This window comes from Gallinula chloropus (assembly GCF_964237585.1).
Source record: "Gallinula chloropus genome assembly, chromosome: 8".
NCBI lineage: Eukaryota > Metazoa > Chordata > Aves > Gruiformes > Rallidae > Gallinula > Gallinula chloropus.
The window spans coordinates 18,612,192-18,631,342 of record NC_140093.1 but is presented as its reverse complement, the minus strand read 5'-3'; the positions used below and the strand labels follow the sequence as shown (position 1 = coordinate 18,631,342).

The window sequence follows — 19,151 nt, the reverse complement described above, 5'->3', positions numbered from 1 at the left end:
AAACGACTATAGGCTCTGCTAATTTGCGTGACCTCATAGGGGAAGCATGCAGGACACCCACAGACTAAAAAACCCCAACGCTTTACTTTTTATAGGTTGAATTCTAAATCTAATTCTGTAGGTACATGAGGTCTGTGCAAGCAGAGCACGTTTAAATAGGTAGTAGTGAACAAAGGCCTGCTACATCTAGTTGCTTTTAAGACCAAACATCTTACTTAAGAGTATCAAAACTAAACATGTAGCTTTTTACTGCCAAGGAGCTGGAGCACCTTCATTCCAGTGGGATGGGGCAGCTCGTCAAGAGGCCAAGTGACCCCTCTGGGTGCGAATAGGCAACTTTGGCCTTGTCCAGCCTGCAGAAGACACGGCCAGGCCACGGCTGGAGTGCTGCCTCCTGCCTTGGGCAGGGCCTAACGCACAGCCACAGCCACCTGCGAGGGAACCAGATGGCCAGGGGCTGCAGGAACGATTTGGGAGTTGGACTTTAGACGACGGGGCCCAAGCACGGCGGGGAGAGGTCCGGGCACAGGGACAGGAGAGGCTGTGTTTCCCCTGCCGGGAGTTTCCCATTAACCAGAGCGCTGCTGGGGGCCCTGACAGCGGCGCCTTTGAACCGGGGCTGCCACCGCAACGGAGACCCGGCACGGGGATGCCGCCAGCGACCTTTCCCTCAGAGCTCGGCACCGCCCGGCGAGGGGACTGAGGAGAGGAGAGGAGCGGCCGTCGAGGCGGGCTGCGGGCCGAAAGGAGCTGCGAAGCTGAGGCGACTCCGGCTCTTCGCAGCCGCCGGGCTCTGTGAGGGGCTGAGGGGGCGCGGCCTTCCCGCCCCTCCGCCGGCTCCCGCCGCCTCTCGCGAGGCCGCCGCCACCTCCCCCCCCCCCCCCCCCCCCCGGCCCACGTCACCGGCGGAGCAGACGGGGACAACATGGCGGAGCGGCGGAGGCATAGGAAGCGGATCCAGGTAGCCGAGCTTCTCCCTCCCTGCCCGGCCCGCGCCCCCCTCCTCGGGAGGCAGCTCACCGTCCTCCGAGCGGCCCGGCCTCAGCGGGCGGGCTGCTCCGGGGCGGCTCAGCCACCCTTCGGAGGGGCTTTCCCTCCCCCCCTTCTCCGGTTCTGCGGCCTCCCCGCCCCGACGCCGTTGCGAGGAGGCGGCGGCAGGCGGTGCCGTGCGCTGGGGCTGCCCGCGGGAGCCGGCGGCGAGGGAAGCGGTCTCTGCCGCCGCCGGGGCAGCGGGAGCCCCGCAGGCACCGGGAGCGCTGGGGGGGGGGGGTTGGGGGAGCGCCGCAGCGGAGCTCGGTGAGAGCCCAGGCTGGCGCCGCAGGGACAGGCTTTCCTCGGAATTTTCTAGCAAATTCGGAAATCCTAATAAACACTGAGGGAAGCTGGAGCCCGCTGCGCGGCGGAGGATGGCGGGTGGGAGCGTTTCGGGAGCGCCGCTGACTCTGCAGTCCCCAGGCTCCCCGCAGCACCGGCTGCCGCGGCGGGGGGCTGAGGGGCGGCCGGCCGGGTGCCCTGGCCCGGTACCCTGGCCCATCCGATACCCCCGGCTGCCCATGTACCCGAGGGCCCGGTGGTTCTGCTCTCATGGGGGTCTGCGCCCTCAAAAGTACGTTCTGTTTCTCAGTGGTCAGAGTGAGATTTCCAGCTGTTACCTATTTGCAATCGCTGTATTATACTCGGGATCTCACCCCGTACTTATGTTGAACGACAGCCTGAATACCCCTAGAATGCCCAGGTGAGCAGCAGCCGTAGCCAGGAGCTGACACCCAGCGTGCCTGTCCCAGTGGTTTGTAAACAAAAGACATGGGACAGATGGTATAAGCATCTTAAAAACTAATGTGCCCCGGCCAGGAAATGATGTGGTAAGGAAAGGAAATTTGTTTTTACAAGACATAAACAAGCAACAGCATCTAAAAATAGACCTAATCAGCTTTAAGATCAAGTTAAAATGTATTAATAATTATATGGTGTCACTTAAAGCCAAAGCAAGGACTGCTTAGGTATTTTCATGTACCTCAAACCCTGGACTTCTCAGTGTGTAACTTTAGAAGTGAGTTTTACAGAGGTTTTAATGCATGTTCTGGGCATAGTTACAGCATCAGTTACTATAATGCCTGTTGCTGTTATGTATTAGCACTAAGCCTAAACAATGTTTGTTTGGGATTCTTTGCTGCAAGCAGAGATAATATGAGAGAAATCAATGTGCACTTCATATGTCATCCTGCTTGCCTGCCCTCTCTTCTTCCTCATCCTTTCCCTTCCCAGCCCCCAAAAGGATGGAGATGAGCCTGAACCTGTAATGGTTTCTTTTGTCCCCTTTAATTCAAATTACTGAGGTGGGGAGAGAAGGGAGGAACGTGAAGAGCAATTAATCAAAATTTTGCTAAGCCTTATCACCAGCATGAATGAATTATCATAAAACATTACAGAATTATTCTGCTTTCATAATCGTTATAGACTGTCCCTTATCAGGGATGACAACAGCTCAATAGAGCATCCATCAAAACCAAGTTAAATGTAGTTTAATGTTTAGTATAATACCCAAGGCTGTGGTCTTGCAGGCATTTAAACATATGCTTCATTCCCAGCCTGTTAGCAGTAAAAGTATATCCCGGATTGTTAGTAATTAAATCGATGTCTGGGTGTTAACACTTGAAGGTTGAAGATTGTGGCCTAAATTTGTGATATAATTATGCAGATAAATGTGTGTTGCATCTTAGTAATTTCCCAGTGTATGTCAACAACAATGGGAAGACAAGACAGAGAACAAAGAATGCTGTTGAATGCCCGAAGGGTGTTCTTAATTGGTCAGCGAATAAAACTGCAAGCATTTTTCTTGGTAGTTGTTTTGTTGGGGGTTTTTTTTAAGCATTTTGAACTTTATTGGCACAGTTACAGTATGATTATCTTGTTTCAGGATAATTGTGCAAGTTCTTTTAAAAAGCAAGCATGGGATTTTTATTTCTAGGTGATTCCTGTGCTTTAGAAGTGTGTACTCATTTTAGGGTGATGTGTAACCCTTAATAAAGAGACTAACAAAGAGACTAACGTGCTGTATGCAAGCCTGGCATTTGAGTACCCCATTGGCATTAAGCAGAGCTCTATATTTTGACAAGAACAAGGTTCTTCAGAGGAGGCAGTGTGTTTACCTGTGGAAGAGGCTCATGTATTGGAGTTGAATTGCAAATACAGAACCTGGGTTTTGAATAATTTTCTACGATTTTATGTCTGCCATTGAGATTGGAATCATAGTTAGTTAGGTCAGCTAGCTACATGAGACAAATCATTAAAGCAGTTTCATTAAAATAGTTCAAAGCTCTGTCAAGCCTCCTCTCTGTGTTTCCTATTGGAGTGCTAACAGGAAGGATGTGTTTTGTAGAAAGCATTTTCATGAAAAGACACGTTGCCCAATCTGTATTGCATAGCTTAGACTCTGGCAACGTGTGGGAAGTTATGGAGGTTGCAGAAATCTTAACTTTAAAAGTTTGAATAAAACCATTTTAGATGTAAAGTTTTCAAAGCGGTGTTCCTGATTGTCTTTTAATTGTAATTAACATGGAGATTACTTCAGATGTGCCATAGTGAAAAGAAACTGGTCTGTAGGGATGCAGGTTGCTCAAGCCACTGGGCTCACATATGATTCAAATCACTGAAATCAAGAATGCTTGCTGTATGTAAAGGACTCATGGAAGGAAAAACAATATATGTTATCTAATACCTAGTTTAATATTGTTTTCTTCTTTCCAGCTACATCTGGAAAGATGGGAGGTGTCTTTGGATGCCTATTACTCCAGCAACCTGATCAAAGCTAGTTAATATCTTGGAAAACAAATATGGATCCGTATATATCCTGAAATATTCACTGAAGCACAAAACCTTCAGAGTTGGTAACTTTGACAAGCATTCAGCAGGGTACCACGTGGCACTTTGTTGGCAGCTCTGCAGTCTGACTGTTAAGCAGGCATTACTTTTTAATTACCTTGGCCGGGTTCCATTGTGCACGGTTCTGCTCCCCACATGTGAAGTTTTGTTTATCTTTGCATTGCAATTAATAACACTTGCACAGCACCTTAGTGCTTTGTCCTCTACTCTGGAAATGTTAATGCATATAAATACTGCTCTTATGAGTAGAGAAAGCGGTTCTTAGGCAAATGTCTCACTGCAAATAGACCTCTTGAATCATTGGATTCAAGCTTTCAGATGCTCCTGATGAAGGACATCTACTAATCAATATTAACTGTTGTAGCCTACAGTTCTGCCATGTCTTGATTTGGGGAGGAAAATGTGCAACAGCATCATTGCTGCTTCCTATACTGCAGGTTTTTTGTGAATCAGGATGAAAAAGATTTTCAGAAATGACAAAACAATTGTTTTCTGGTAACATGGACTTGTCTGTCTGTATTTTCTCATATATTCTAGGAGAGCTGAGTGGAATGCCAGCAAAGGAGACTGGCTGAGTGACTTCTTTGAAAGTGAATGTTACCAGGTGGTAGAGAAGAAAATAAACATTGGGAGGGGGGAGACAGAAAAATAAGAATGATAAGTAGCAGTGCCACTTGTCCTTACAACAAGAATTGCTGTCTTGAAAACCTGGGTTACACTTTTGGAGGTGGGAAAGGGAATAAGTCAAGCCAGCTGGCCTGGGGTTAGAAGAGGACTGACTGCAGCTGGCACATTTTGGCTTCAAAATTTTGTACATTGCTCCTTTGACATGTGTTTTAGAACTCTGTTTACAGCTTTTGCTCAAAAAATATAGTGATGGGTGAAAAGGAGAAAACAAATACTTCGATTTTTATAGGATATGTATAGGACAAAAAAAATCTGTTTCATTTTTTCTGTAAAGAGAAATTAATGTCCTGTAGCTAGCACACAGCCATGGTAATCCAGAAGAACTGGTTTCTCTGCATGGTTCTGCCATGTTTTCTTTTAACAGTCCTCAGGCAATCCTTGTACTGGTCATCAGTGCAGGAGTTGGACAATTTTAGGTTTATTAGTCACTGAAGAAAATGTACATAGAGTCCTAAGAGCAGCTCCTAAGACCCTAATGCGTCCTTCTGCATCTTGATTTATTTTAGGCAAAGTATAAATGTTTCAGCAGAACATGAGGAGTACCAGCTTCCCTGCCACTGAACGTCATCTAGTCTGAGGTCCTGAGAGTCAACAGATAATCCTGTGATTCAGCCCAAGCTTTGTTGTGCTCAGACCACCTTCAGAGATGATAACACTAATAAAGTTGTACTGTGAGGAGAGGTGTGAGGAATGGAGCAGGACTTGACACAGTGTCATTTCTGATGCATACTCTCAGCTTGAAAAACAGGTTGCACGTAGCAGATGTGTTTAAATTTCTTCTTTTCCTTATCTGAAAACTGTATAAACTAATCTGCTCCAGGAATCTTCTGTGAAGGGAGGATGTTCTGAGCATCGAAAATCTCAGATGTAAGAGCAAAGAAGTAAAACCAGATGTAATTGAAATCAAAGAACTCTGATGCTCCTTTAAAAGAGGAGCATCGATCCTTGTAATGGGTTTGCACATGGAATAACTTGTTAGTCATAGTCATCAGTTAATTTCTCCTGATTTTCCAGGAACCTTGTGTACATTACTGTGTTGTGGATGGAAATCATCCTGTCTTGGGTCACACCTGTCTTCTCACAGCTGTGATGCAAAGGTGGGGAAAACAAAGAGTGACATTTCAAACCACAAATACGATCTGGTCTTTTGAGATCCATTGAGTGGTTCCAGGAGTAAGAGAGCCTGAATAAGTCATAAGGAGAGATGAGAGGGAGAAGGAAGCTCATGGGCACAATAATCTTAATTGCTCAGTTCAGGTGGTTTTATTTTTGCTTGATTCAGGCAGCTCTTCTGCTGCAGCCCAGCTGGAGGCTGAATTAACTGGGAACTACATCAGTGCGTTGAAGGAGGTTCAGAGAGCACTATGCTATGCTGTGAATTGGGAGATAATGGTAAAAAAAAAATAGATGAAGATTTTCCTGTCACTTCAGCAGGTCTGGAAGGACCCTAGAACAGAAAACCTCAACTTTGTTTTATGAATTCATTGAAGGCAGGGTTTTGATAGGAATACTTGAGAATTATTCTTTAAAAATTTGAAATACCAGTGCATTTCTAGTTAGTAGGCACACTGAGCACTGCTTTTCCTGTCTTCCAGTAGATGGAGTTCTTATGTTTAGATAAATAAGAAATAGGGTTTGATTTTATTTTTAATGGCATTCTTCCAGAGTTTGTAAATTATCAGGGATCATAAATCTCTATGTTTTACGTTGCATGTTTTGATATTTAAAATTGAAGTAGATGCAAGGGTCTAAAACTAAATGTAGAGCAGAAGAATTTGGAAGCTTCATACTATCCTATGTTTTTTATTAATTGAAAAGAGTTCTGTATGATTTTAATTGAGAAGACATTTTATAGCATTCCAGAAACATATTGCCTGAGTGGTTTCTTGAATCTCTCAGCCTTTCCTATAAAAGCAAATGTTAAATACCAGCAAATTTTCATATGCATTTACAGGCTGTTTCCTCTGTTAAAAAACTCTATAATTTATGGAGAATCATCCCTTGATTCGTTTGTATAATCTTTTTCTGAATGTATAAGGAGGCCTAAAGTGCCTGGGGCTCGGCTGGTTTTATAACTCAACATCAGGACCAGCTGAAAGGCATCTTGAAAAAGTAGAGCTTAGGCTACTGAAAGTTTCAGGGCTTTGGTTGATTTCAGGTTGTGATGAAATGTAACACTCTGTTCTGTCAGTCATAATGTTCTAAGAGAAGCCTGGCTTTGGGATGAAAATAGGATGAAAAGATGGGGATTAAATTGCAGGACAGACTTTGTCAGAACGAGCTCAGTTAAACTGTGGCTGTCTGTCTCGCAGGGAAGCTTGCTGGGGATGGTATGAAACTAGCCCACAGGGAAGGACAAGGCAATAGATAGTAAGGAGCAATGAAAAAATCAATCCAATGCCAGCCTCTGCCTATACAGCACATCACACGACCTGGCAGGATCATAAATAGTTCAGGAGGAAAAAAAAATGAGCCTCTTAGAGGAATTAATGTTGATGTGAATATCTCTAGTTTCTCTGACAGCTTTCCTGTCTGTCCCAGGAAGGTTTGCCCTGTGAATGGTGCCAAGTTTAATTTGCTGGTAAGAAATACTAGAAAAGTGTTATTTTGAAACACAAATGCTGCATGTAGCCATCAATCTCCATGGTACCTTACCTGTGGGCCACATGGTAATGATGGTACATGTTCCCTCTTTCCTTTAAATGCATTGTACCTCCTTTTGTTGCTATTAAACCAAATCAGTTTTGATACCAAACTTGGTAGTATCATCAGTGATTTACTATTACTGGTACAACTGTACCATATAAGGGGACATCAAACTACAGCGTGTAAATTACAGGCACTCATGCACTGCCAATTAGTGATTAGTTTTCCATGAGTTATCTGATGTTTTATTTCTAAAATGAAAAGAAGAAGAGGGGGAGAAGATTCAGCACAGAGACAGAGCTTATTTAATCTATATGAGGACTCTTAGGCTCATCTGCCTTAATTTGGGCATGCATTTTTGAAATAACTGCTGAGTATGAGAGCTTTTTTCCACATGTATATGAAGTACTTGGGCTTTTAAAGTCAATAATCTCAGAATTTGAAAACTATGGAGAGCTTTTGGCATTTAGGTATCATGTCTGTATTATTCTCTTTAAAATTGCCCTCAGGTAGGAAAAGCAACAATCTCCTCTAGAACTAGAATTCATTACCCAGTTGATTTTGAAAGTTGACTGTTTAACAACACTCATCACCTGAAGTTTTTATCTAGTGTAACAGCGTCTGTCTGGCCTCAAATTTCCCCTTAACACACTGCTTGTGCTCTGATTATACATCTTGAAAGCAGTAATGGGGGTTGTATATGTTTATTGATCTTTGGAAACAGTATGTCTTCAAATAGAACCTTTGGCTTGTGCCTATTCCTGTAAATCCCCAATCTGTGGTGTGGCTTCTGTGGTCTGTTTCTTTGTCTGGGTACAGAAGAGGTACTGCCAGGCTGAAAAGGTGTCCTGATGCTTATGGATCTGCAGATAGCAGGGGGATTTGGAGAATTATGCATTAAAAGAATGTACAGAAAGGAATTTGGAGGAAGTTTGCCTGAGTCTGTACAACATGTATTTGTACTATAACAAATGTTGGGTCCAGATGTGTTTTTGTGAAGCAGCAGTGCTGGGAAGGTCTTCCTCTCCTGATGACAAATATCAGGTCCTAATTTTACATAGTTGAAAATGCCCATCTCCATCCTTCTGGTTTACACATCTTTGAATTCTGCTGCCTCTCTGCCAGTTCCTGCCTGTACAAAGTTCATGAACGTGTGCAGGCTGAGGGCTGCCTTCTCCTAAACCAGCTCTTGTGGCCTTCACGGGCTTCGTTCTGCTTCCTACTGATGTCCCTGGTCTCTAGAGGGGAAGAATCTCCATCTCCTCACTGCTACTCTGAAGTTTATGTCACTTTGTAACATGCAGTGGTACTGAAAGTTTGTAGCCAAATCTTTCAACTTTATTCCAGCCTGATTTTCTCTGCCCTCACATGAAATTCAAGCTGCTGTATTCTGTCAGTGTGCCTGCATTGCTGTCACTTCATACATGTTTGTCCCTTGCTCTGTTGTTTGTCTTTCAGCTTCACAACTCTTTCCATCCAAGCTTGTGTGCCTTCAGCAGCTTTCCCTGTGCCCAGGGCTTTCCTCTCACTTCCTCCTTTACCTTGCTGTTTTTCACAGAGCTGTTAAGTTCACAGTTGCTGCCTTCAGATCACCTAACTTCAGAATTCCTGCTTTTTTATGTGTGTAGACAGAAAGTTACAGGGGAAAAACCACTTGATCTATTTGCACATCTTTGACACCTTGTTTGTTTATGAATTGTCCTACAATAATGAAGCATTGGCAACATCTGCTTTTTGAGCCCAAATGAGTGTCTTTCCCATGTGTTTAAACCTATTAACTTTGCACTTTTGCTGTTGCAGGAGGTGGGTGAGCCATTCAAAGAGGAGAAGGCTGTTGCTAAATACTTACGCTTCAACTGTCCAACAAAATCCACCAACATGATGGGACACAGAGTTGATTATTTTATTGGTAGGGTCACTTTTAACTGGAGAATGAAACTTTTCTTCTTCTAACATTGCACTTTGGGGGGTGGGAAGGCTCTTTTGGTTTTATTATTAATGCTTTAATAAGTACTGATCTTACATAAAACTTATCTAGGCATTAGAGAGCCATAAAATTAATCTAATCAGCCTGAAGTAAACACAATAAACTTCACTCTGTGATTTAAAGTATATATTTGTCAAGACTAATGTAATTCCAAAGAGTGGCTAGTCTTACTTCAAAGATTGAGAGGATGTAGAACATCACCAGAACTGACTGACTGGCTGGTGTTGTTCAAAAAATGAAAACTAAATGTTACAATAAATGTGATTGCTTCTAATGCATTTTTAATTTATTTTTAATTCATTTTTTCCCTCTAGCCTCAAAAGCTGTGGATTGCCTCCTGGATTCTAAATGGGCAAAGGCAAAGAAAGGAGAAGAGGCTTTATTTACAACCCGAGAGTCTGTCGTTGATTACTGCAACAGGTATGACCTAGCCTAATCCATCACTTCTGTTCATGAGTACAGTTGTGAAGGTGTCCTAGTTATTTAAGAGCCAGTTTCACTTGGGCTTCTGTATTCTAAAACACTTGTGGTTGGAGGTAAAATAATGATGGCAATTTATGACTGCATTTGAGGATGTCATAGCAGAAACAGGAATAATTTAGTTTCATCATCTTTATTCTCAAAGCTCCCTCGTGTTCGTTGTGCTGCTTGGGGCAGCAAGGTGAACAAAAGGATTTTTGAGATTTGATAGTTATTTTATGTTAGTGGGGTCAGTGCTCTCAAATCTCTCCTCATGGACCTGTTCTGCCTTCATGGACCTTGAGGTTCAGTTTATGCCTCTCAGATTGTCTCTGATGCTTGTTTAGGTGAACAGCATATTGATACATCTCATTTGGGGCATGCTCATAGGATTAAGGGGACCATCTACACTTGGAGAGCTCTGCCAGAGCTACTTAGGGATGAAGAATATGGCTACTCTTATGACACTTTTGTTCCTTTTTGGCCTCTTTGATATAGCCATCCAGCAAGGTAGGGTTCTTTTCCCCAGTTCCAGGGCTGAGGCAGGGCTGATTCTGTGTTTGAATTTTAATCCTTTTGCTGATTTCTTCAAGAAAGTTCAGAAAAGAATAAACCAGCATTGTTTTAATGCAAGCAGAAAAAATAAGATTTCCCTTCCAGAGTTTTTGGACTCCGTAGGGATCTGTGTGTTTGTTCTTCAGTTACAAAAACATCAGGTGAGATGAAGTTGAGCTCCACCTGTGTAGTGTGCAGAGAAGATCAGTTCAGCCTCTGTTCTCTGGCACTGATTTTTCTCCAGTGTGTAAGGCTCCCAGTACACTGACATCCTGACCTAAGTTCAGTGAGTTTTCTTTTGAGGGGGTTTGTCATGAGCTACAGCAATAGAGCTTTGTCCAGCAGTTCTGTAGAGGGTTTAGCAAACAATCTGCACTTCATTATTTATGTCAGGGTCTGTCCTGCTTCAGGACCTGGCTGTTGGCTGCACTGCTACTGTGGGTCCATGCTCTGAGCAGTGGGTCTTGCACAGTCCCATCGTTTTGTCTTCCATCAGAGACAGAGGTAGCTCCTGTGAGTGCCAGACCTGTCCTCTGGGCCAGACCTGTCCTCTGGGCTGTTCGCTACCCGAGCCCCTGGACTCCTGGATGTGAAGAAAAGTAGTTTCCCAAACAAGTGATTTTTCTGTTGCTAGAAGGAGAACCCACGTCAGCAGTTGTCTGAAGAAAGATTTCATGATTTTCCATCTTTCATAAAAGATCTACATGAAGGAGCTTTGCTTGCTAGTCAGCATGCATGCAGTTGAATTGGCAGAATGATTTCTCTCTCTCCAGCAGGTTTTCTTTATTCAGTGAGCAGCCCTGTGTAGGGATTTGGGCTGCAGCAAGCCATGAAAGGAACCAAGGGCAAATCAAATCGATTGGGAAGGTGGGACCAGGATTTTCAGTGTGAATGAGTGCTTGGATTTCAGGCTCTGCTGGTTCCTCTCAGTCTGAAGAGCAGTATTCTGTACTGTTCTTCCCATTCTGAATTTGGCTGTGATCTTTTCAAGCATATTACTGTTGGTAACAACCTTAAGACTACCAGCCAGTGCTTCCTGGTGCCCAGCTGGCCACAGCTATGCCTGCTGTAAGGTTTGTTCTGTAGCTGGTATGAATGGGACGCTTCCATACCCGCCACCAACGGGGTGATTTTATTCATCACCCACCTCTTACCAAGGAGCTTGATAAGCCACATGTCCACTTCCTTACTTTTGCTATGAAATACACTGACACCAACATGAAAATAAATCGTGGTAGGAGTTGCATTAATGGGAATGATAATTAAATTGACCTGATGGCTTTCTCTGTCCTACATCTTGTGTATTCATGTATATCTATGCAAAATGCTGCCACAGAAAATGTGGGTTTTACCCAGTGTTGAATAGATAGTAAAAAGAAGAGCAAAGCAAGAAGTGAGTTACAGGATAATTAGGTCTGGTTTGTTTCTTTGCACATAGAGCAGATGATGTTGGCCTCTGTCCTTTAATCCTGCTATGCATGATTATATTAGATAGCCTATCTAAACTGGTATCTAATAATAACACAGTTGAGTATAAACATTATTATTGCAGCCACACTTAAATGTATCATTTAAATTTGTTTTCATTTTAAGACTCCTGAAAAAACAGTTCTTCCATCGAGCATTAAAAGTGATGAAAATGAAACCTGACAAGGATACAAAGAAAGAAAAGGAAAAAGGAAAGGCTGAGAGTGGGAAAGAAGAGGAGAAAAAGAGCAAGAAGGAAAGTGGCAAAGATGAAAAAACTAAGAAGGAGAAAGAAAAGGAAAAGAAAAAGGATGGTGAAAAGGAGGAGTGTAAGAAGGTCAGTACTATCTGTAAGAGAAGAGCCAAACCCGTAGCAGAGAATACATGAACTGATTGTTAAGATTTCATTGGCTTGAAAACATGGTTGGTTGGTCTAAAATGTGACACCTTTCTTGCCTGTTTTCATCTCTAAAAGATACTCCTCTTTTTAAAAACTTTGGAGCATTTCTGAGTTTGGTCTAGGTAAAGAAAGAGGCTTCAGTGGGTTCTTTGTGTACCTACCTTATCATCTTCTAACATGGACCAAGTTAATTGAAAGTGAATTCTCTGCAGCCGCAGTAGCACTGCTGCTTAGCAGTGGTTAGCATGGAGTGACATAAATGCGTGGGCCTAACAGCTCAAAGCAGGTGTGAAACAAAGCCAGGCCTGCAGGGTTTGGTGATAAGAATACCTGGGATTTAATGTTGGATGCTTGGTGCTTGTCAACAGCTCTGCAGTGGTGGGTGGGTTTCTGTGTGATGCCTGGTTTTCACACGGGTCCTGCCTTTGAACTTCAAACTGTTCTTACTGCACAAGTTTCCATATGCATTCACAGTCATGTTTTCCTTCCTGATTTCTGTTGTTAGCAAAACAGAATTCCCAAAGGATAATGTTAGGAATCTGCAGGAGAAACTTGATGATGGGCTGTGGGGTTTTTCTTCTATATCCAGTGAGCGTGAGCAGGGTCAAAAGTCAGTATTCCAGACACCCCTAAGTGAAATAATGGCAGGTTCAGTGAGAGGTGCAGTCCGTGTGCACAGCCTGGATCTCACAAGGAAGCTACAGGGCTAATAAAAGAATTCTAAACAAAACAGTCTTGCTGGCAGTCCAAACACAGACACCAGTGTAACATGACCTAACTTGAGGTACTTTAAACACCAATTATGAAAGCTGTGAACCAATCCAATCCCCTGTCACTGGGAGAGTTACATTATTAATGTCATGTTAATTTTTAAATTAACCATTACTTATTGAAATGAGATTTTAGTGCATTATATAAACCAGTGGGAAGTAATTTGAACGACACAGGACACAATTCAGAAAGTTCATTTCAAGCAAGGAGAAGGAAACAGGGAGGAGGAAGCACAAGGTTCACAAAGAGATTGAGAGGATGAGAATAAACAGCAGAAACAGATTCTGACAGGATGCCCATGTGGTGAATACAGGGAGAGGGACCAGATAATTCTAATAACATCAGTGATTAAGAAGTGGTGTGTCCAGTCCCTGATCTTTGGGCAGACTTCTGTTAGTATCAGCAGACTTTGCTGTGTGTTTGAAGATGTGATGTTATTGTGCAGTCATAATCTAGTCCTTAGACACTAATTAAAAATGACATTTCTCTTCCCTTAAAATTTACATTTATTTTTAAGTACCCAGTTGGTAATAACAACTTTACCAAAAAGCAAGTGAAAGTGATCTTGTCTGTGAAAAGTTACCAGACTCAATATATTAAAATGTTAGGAATTAACCTCTTAATTGATTATTTTTAATTGTATTTTTTGCTCAGGATGAGACCCCAGGAACACCCAAGAAAAAGGAAACTAAGAGGAAATTTAAACTTGAGCCACATGAAGACCAAGTTTTCCTGGATGGAAATGAGGTAAGATTTAAGGTACTTTCTAACTTTCAGTGTCAGTGTCCTGCTGGCAGCTGCCAGTGTAATTTACTGGATGTCTGCAAGCTCCTTCTTGGCCCATTGAAATCAGGAAAATTCCTGACAATGTGATGGCTGATCTTGAAACATCAGAATTTTAAATATTTGCAAGGAGGTGAGAGAGAGATAAATGCAGGACAGTGACATAAAGAATCTAATAGTTTACCTGTTAGTGCCCATGAGGTCCTGGGGCTGTGATGGGGTGTTGGAGCAGGCTGCAGCCTCCGCGCTCCCCAGGCTCTTGTGACCAGGCAAGTCAAAGCCCCCAGTGAGCTGGACTGGCCTTGCAGCTGGACAGAGAGACCCAAATTTTCCTGAGGCTGTTGTCAGCTGAAATGTTTCTAAACAAAACAGAAACCTTTTAGAACAGGAGGGGAAAAGAAAAGTTTCTGCTGCCCAGAGGCTGCCTGACCTTGTGAGCCAAGCAGCAAGGCCTAGGCATTCCTCACCTCTCTTCCTGGCTTGGTCACTGCTGTTTGTTTTGCTCTTCTCAGCCAGTTCTCTTACCACCCGCATCGCTGTGTTCAGTCCCACCACATGCAGAATCACACCGACCTCTGATCCTCCCCGTTGTTTTTAATGGGGGTAACCAGAACAGCATGCAGCAGTTACAATGAGGGTGCAGTTCTGTCTTTGCAGTATAACAGTATTTACTTTCTGTCTTAGCATTCTTTACTTTTTCCTTGATTAATGAGCTGACTTTTTTAAGAACTGCGGTTTTCAAGATCTTTCTTAAGTAGCACCTAATTTAGAGCTGATCTTGGGGTACTTACATCAGAGCCATTTCTTCTTGTTTATTTTGCCCTTAAACACTATTACACACTACCTAGTGTGTAATTGCCCAGTCATCCATCATGATCTTCAGCTTGTTTGGGCCCAGAGAGTAGCCTGGCAACAGAGCTACACCTGTAGAGAGTCAGCTCTCTCACCCTGTGAGAGGCAGAATATTAAATATCACATCACCCTGACAAACTATTGCTGCCTCTCAGGCATCCTCATGGTGGTTCTTATTAACTCACCCAATATACAAGGGTTGCTGGTTTCTAGCAACCAGCATCTTCTTTCACAGTTAACTGCAAAGATTCAAACTGTTTGGTTTGGAAAGAAACAAAAATCCCTGGTTTTCTCATTCAGAAAATCCTGTGCTTTCCCAAGAAGGGCTTGGTTTGGGATTTTTTTAGTAAGGCAGAGGAAATCTGCTTCAGAGATGCACAGTTCTCACACAGATACTTGGTTCTGAGCGTTGCAACTGCAGACATCCTCTGAAGGGAATCTCTTCACAACTAGAAGCATATTTTGTTACTGCTTGGTGGACCTGAGAAATGTTTTGGGCTGGTTTTTGTTTTCTACAACAGTTTTTTTGGCTTCATGCTGCACAACATTAATGAATAGAGATAAACCCAAACCTCCATTCAGTAATGTTTCTGGATCTTTAATTTCCCCATCAGTTTTGCTGTCAGATTGCTTTCCCCAGGGTTTTACATCACCTGTATGTTACTTTGAGTACTGCTTCTTTTAAAAAATTCTTCCAGTCTGAGATGTGCCATATCTTTCTCTCATAGCAATGGAAATTCCTTCCCTTCCTCTTCCCCTGCCAGCTGGGAGCTGCCAGCACTGCCCAGCGCTGCCTTGGGGCTCCGATTGTCATCGGCAGGTAGCTAAGGCAGTGAGTGCAGTGTGATCACACAGCCCCTTGCCTGGCTGGGTGGCTCCTTTTGCACCTCTTTCACTGGCAGAAACCTGTTCCAGAGTGTCACCTTGCCTATGCTGGGTATCACAGCATGGCAGTAAGCACTTGGATGAGGGAATAAATGAAATCATTTCTCAGAGAGCTTTTTTTCTAAGCGTAAACCATGTTCTTGCTGTTGTAGGTGTATGTGTGGATCTATGACCCTGTTCACTTTAAAACTTTTGCCATGGGACTTGTACTGGGTAAGTAGGAGCTGATACTAGTAAGCACATTTGCTCTTTGTTTTCAGCACGATATACCAGCATGATGCTCAGCATGATACCAATCGTATGACATGAATTTTAATCTTGGTGTGGAGCAGCTACACACATTTAAAACAAAACCAAACCTGGAGTGTGTGTTAGCAAGTATCTGAACTTGCACAAGGCTGCAAACTGTTTATTTCCATTGCTTTAAGCTAATGAGTAAATAGCCCAAGAGGCAAATGGGTTGCAAATCAGGGGTTTATAGTACAGATGGTACAATGAGATTGTGTAAAACGTGAAAGATGTAAAAGGAATTATTTTACACTATGAGTGATACCTTTCTGGAGTTGGATTTGTGCAGGGCAAACCCAATCAGCTAATTTTTAATCTGAATTAGTACTGAGGTTGCCTGACATCAGGGGGTACCTGTGCCTTCTGGCTTCCCTGCCTGAGAGAAGCGCCTTTCCCGAGAATGTGACACCCTTCAGGGTCACCCCTTGCACCAGCCTTTGGGGCCACCCAGCTCCCTGTGCCCGTGTCCTGCCTGCCTGGCCCAAGACAGCTCCCCACTCCTCTGTTCACCCCTGCCCTCTCCTGGAAGGAGTCACTGGGGAAGCAGGGCAGCTTGCTCTGAAGCGGTCTGACAATGGGAGCAGTGAACCTAGACTGGGCTTCGCTTGAGGCCTGAAATCCTGTCAGCAGCTCGTGCTGTGCTAAGCCGGTACCTGGGATAAATGGTGAGCCTAGAACCTTTACACACGTACCAGGAAAACTAACCCTGCTTCTCTTCTCACCTCTGTGTTCAGTGATCGCTGTCATAGCTGCCACTCTGTTCCCGCTCTGGCCAGCAGAAATGCGGGTTGGTGTTTATTACCTCAGCGTGGGCGCGGGCTGCTTTGTCGCCAGTATTCTCCTGCTTGCCGTTGGTAAGTGTCCCTCGTCCTTTTTATTCTTACCCGCGGGAGAAGCGTTAGGAGGGCAGGGACAGAGTCTGCTGCTTGAGACTCTCACTTCCCCCGACCGTGGTGAGAGAGGAGCCAGCCTGCTCCCACCTACACCCGTCCCTCCTGGCCGCTGGGTGTCAGAGGCGTGCCGCGACACGGAGGAGCAGCGAGCTGGCGGCACACGGGTGCTTCCTCCAGAGCTGGGATTTGGGTACTGCCAGAGGAACAAAACAAAGGGCAAAGCGAACCCGAGAACTGCCCGTAAGAACAGATTCAGCGGTGAGGATGGGGTAACTGGGCTTTTAAAGCTTTCTTTGGCACAGGGGCTAAGGAGTTGGAGAAAAGATACGAGTTTAACAGGGTGGGGGAGCGTGGTAGGAGCAAACTCTTCCACAAAGCCATTGCAAAAGGAGAGGTTCCCCCCAGGCATGCCGTCCCTGGCTTTGAGGGTGTTAGCAGTGGGTATGTCTTACACCACAGCTGCACAGTGGGGATGTTAAATTAGATATTAGGGGGAAGTTCTTTACAGAGAGAGTGGTGAGGGGCTGGAACAGGCTGCGCAGAGAGGTGGTGGATGCTCCATCCCTGGGGTGTTCAAAGCCAGGTTGGATGGGGCCCTGGGAAACCTTGTGTAGCTCCAGGCCTGGAGGTTGGTGGCTCTGCCTGTGGCAGGGGGTTGGAACTCTGTGATCCTTGGGGTCCCTTCCAACCCAGACCATTCTATGATGTTTATAACAGAACCCTGAATTTTTCCTTTCCTTTTGTTCTTTTATACAGCTCGCTGCATCCTCTTCCTTATCATCTGGCTCATCACCGGAGGAAGGCATCACTTCTGGTTCCTGCCAAATCTTACCGCAGACGTGGGATTCATTGACTCCTTCAGGCCCCTGTACACACATGAATACAAAGGACCAAAAGCAGACTTAAAGAAAGAGGAGAAATCAGAATCCAAAAAGCAGCAGAAATACGACAGCGAGGAGAAATCAGATAGTGAGAAGAAGGAAGATGACGATGGGAAAACAGAAGCAACGAGGAACTCGGGAACAGACGGCTCAGGGGGAGAGCGACATTCAGACACTGACAGTGACAGGCGTGAAGACGACAGGTCCCAGCACAGTAGTGGAAATGGAAACGACTTTGAAATGATCACAAAAGAGGAACTGGAACAGCAAACAGATGAAGGAGATTGTGAAGAGGAAGAGGAGGAAGATACCGAAAGTAGGCCTTCACATGAAAAATCGTAACTCACTGTGGTTTTGGGACTAAGTATGTGCAAATGGTTGGATTTTCTTTGTTGGCTGATCACCAAAACATAGACCGTTACCGTAGCATCTTTGTTTGCTGAAATACACGTTACCAAACAGTTTTATATCTACTTCCTTCCTTTTTTTAACCATTAACTTGATTACTTGGTACTATGTTAATCATTAATATCCATTTGCAGGAGTTTTATCAATCTGACAAGTTTTCTATTGATCGATAGATTGCCCAGATCGTCCTCAAACACACTGAAAACCATAGTTTTCTGGTACTTGCATAACTGGTCAATTAGTTTAGCTTCTCAAACTTGCTTTTGTAAACCACGTACAAGTTGAATGACCAAATCTCAGATTATTCCTAGTTACGCTCACGTGATAGCTGGTTACATAGAGCCCTTCTTACCCCACGGTTTTCTTGATATTTTTCTTGATTTTATTTTTGAGAAGATTATGAAAACTTTCCGAAGAAAACTTTAGTTTTAGCAGAAGTATTTTTTGCTGAAAATACAAAAAATCTGGTAGTGCTGAATGTGGCTGCAGTGTTTGCTCTTTCTCCAGACTGTGTGTGCCAGCAACTGAGGAAATCCAAACTGGTTTTGTACATCTGGTTCGAGAAAGATGTCATCTCCAGCAGGCGAAGGAAGCAGCGCCGTTGGGAAAGCACGGCTGTTTTCTTTCTCCTGCTCCATCTTAATTAAAAAATAAAATAAAAAATAAATGTATTCTGTACATAATTTACAAATAAAGCAAACCATTTACTTTAACTGCTACTTATTATTTAGAGATTTGATCCAGTTTGTATTATTAAAGCCATTTTGTGGTGTATCTATCAGAGAAATGCAAGTCAAGAGGACCTCACAGAATATTTGTGTATGATTGGTAGCTGTTCCACAAGAGCTTTAGTTCTGTGCCAACATTCCATGTATTTGAGTCAATTGATCTTTATTAAATGAAAGCAAACAACATAGCTGTACGTATGCCTTAATGTGAAAACTGTCTGTATTCTGGAACTGGAATACTTTTTAAACTGAAGAGGCAGCAGAGTCCTCATCTGTTGGGAAATGTAGGTAACTCGGAACTAATACAAAGTGACCATTAATAATTTGTTTATAAATATCTCGGAGTAGTTTGTGCAGTTTCTGTTATGCACCCCCTCCTGCTGGGTGGTTGGAGGTTGTACCTTGTGTTGGAGTTGTCTGAGCACTGGAGAAGTTACAGCATCATTCCTCAAGATGAACCTGTAACTCTGAACCCAGTCCTCTCCCAAACCCACTCAGAGAAGATAAGGGTAAGTGTGACCTTGGATTACCTGACTCCTCAGAGAATGTTCTTACTGTCCTGCAATGCTTCCCCTTCCT

At 43.8% G+C, this 19,151-nt stretch overlaps 1 protein-coding gene across 1 annotated transcript; it reads left to right on the top strand.

The window, feature by feature from the left end:
* The first annotated feature begins 811 nt into the window (after window positions 1–811).
* On the top strand, window positions 812–18,909 carry SEC62 (SEC62 homolog, preprotein translocation factor). Its single transcript, XM_084267624.1, has 8 exons — window positions 812–961; window positions 9,016–9,124; window positions 9,517–9,622; window positions 11,810–12,020; window positions 13,509–13,601; window positions 15,527–15,587; window positions 16,397–16,516; window positions 17,312–18,909. Exons 1-8 carry the CDS (start codon window positions 926–928, stop codon window positions 17,776–17,778), a joined length of 1,203 nt encoding a protein of 400 aa, XP_084123750.1. The 5' UTR covers window positions 812–925; the 3' UTR covers window positions 17,779–18,909.
* The last annotated feature ends 242 nt before the right edge of the window (window positions 18,910–19,151 follow it).

Excerpts from the sequence above, each read along its gene's own strand:
- SEC62 (XM_084267624.1), top strand. The coding sequence starts at position 926 with ATGGCGGAGCGGCGGAGGCATAGGAAGCGGATCCAG. Across the intron at positions 9,125-9,516 it reads CAGAGTTGATTATTTTATTG|CCTCAAAAGCTGTGGATTGC; the intron begins GTAGGGTCACTT and ends TTTTCCCTCTAG. Across the intron at positions 13,602-15,526 it reads TTTTCCTGGATGGAAATGAG|GTGTATGTGTGGATCTATGA; the intron begins GTAAGATTTAAG and ends TTGCTGTTGTAG.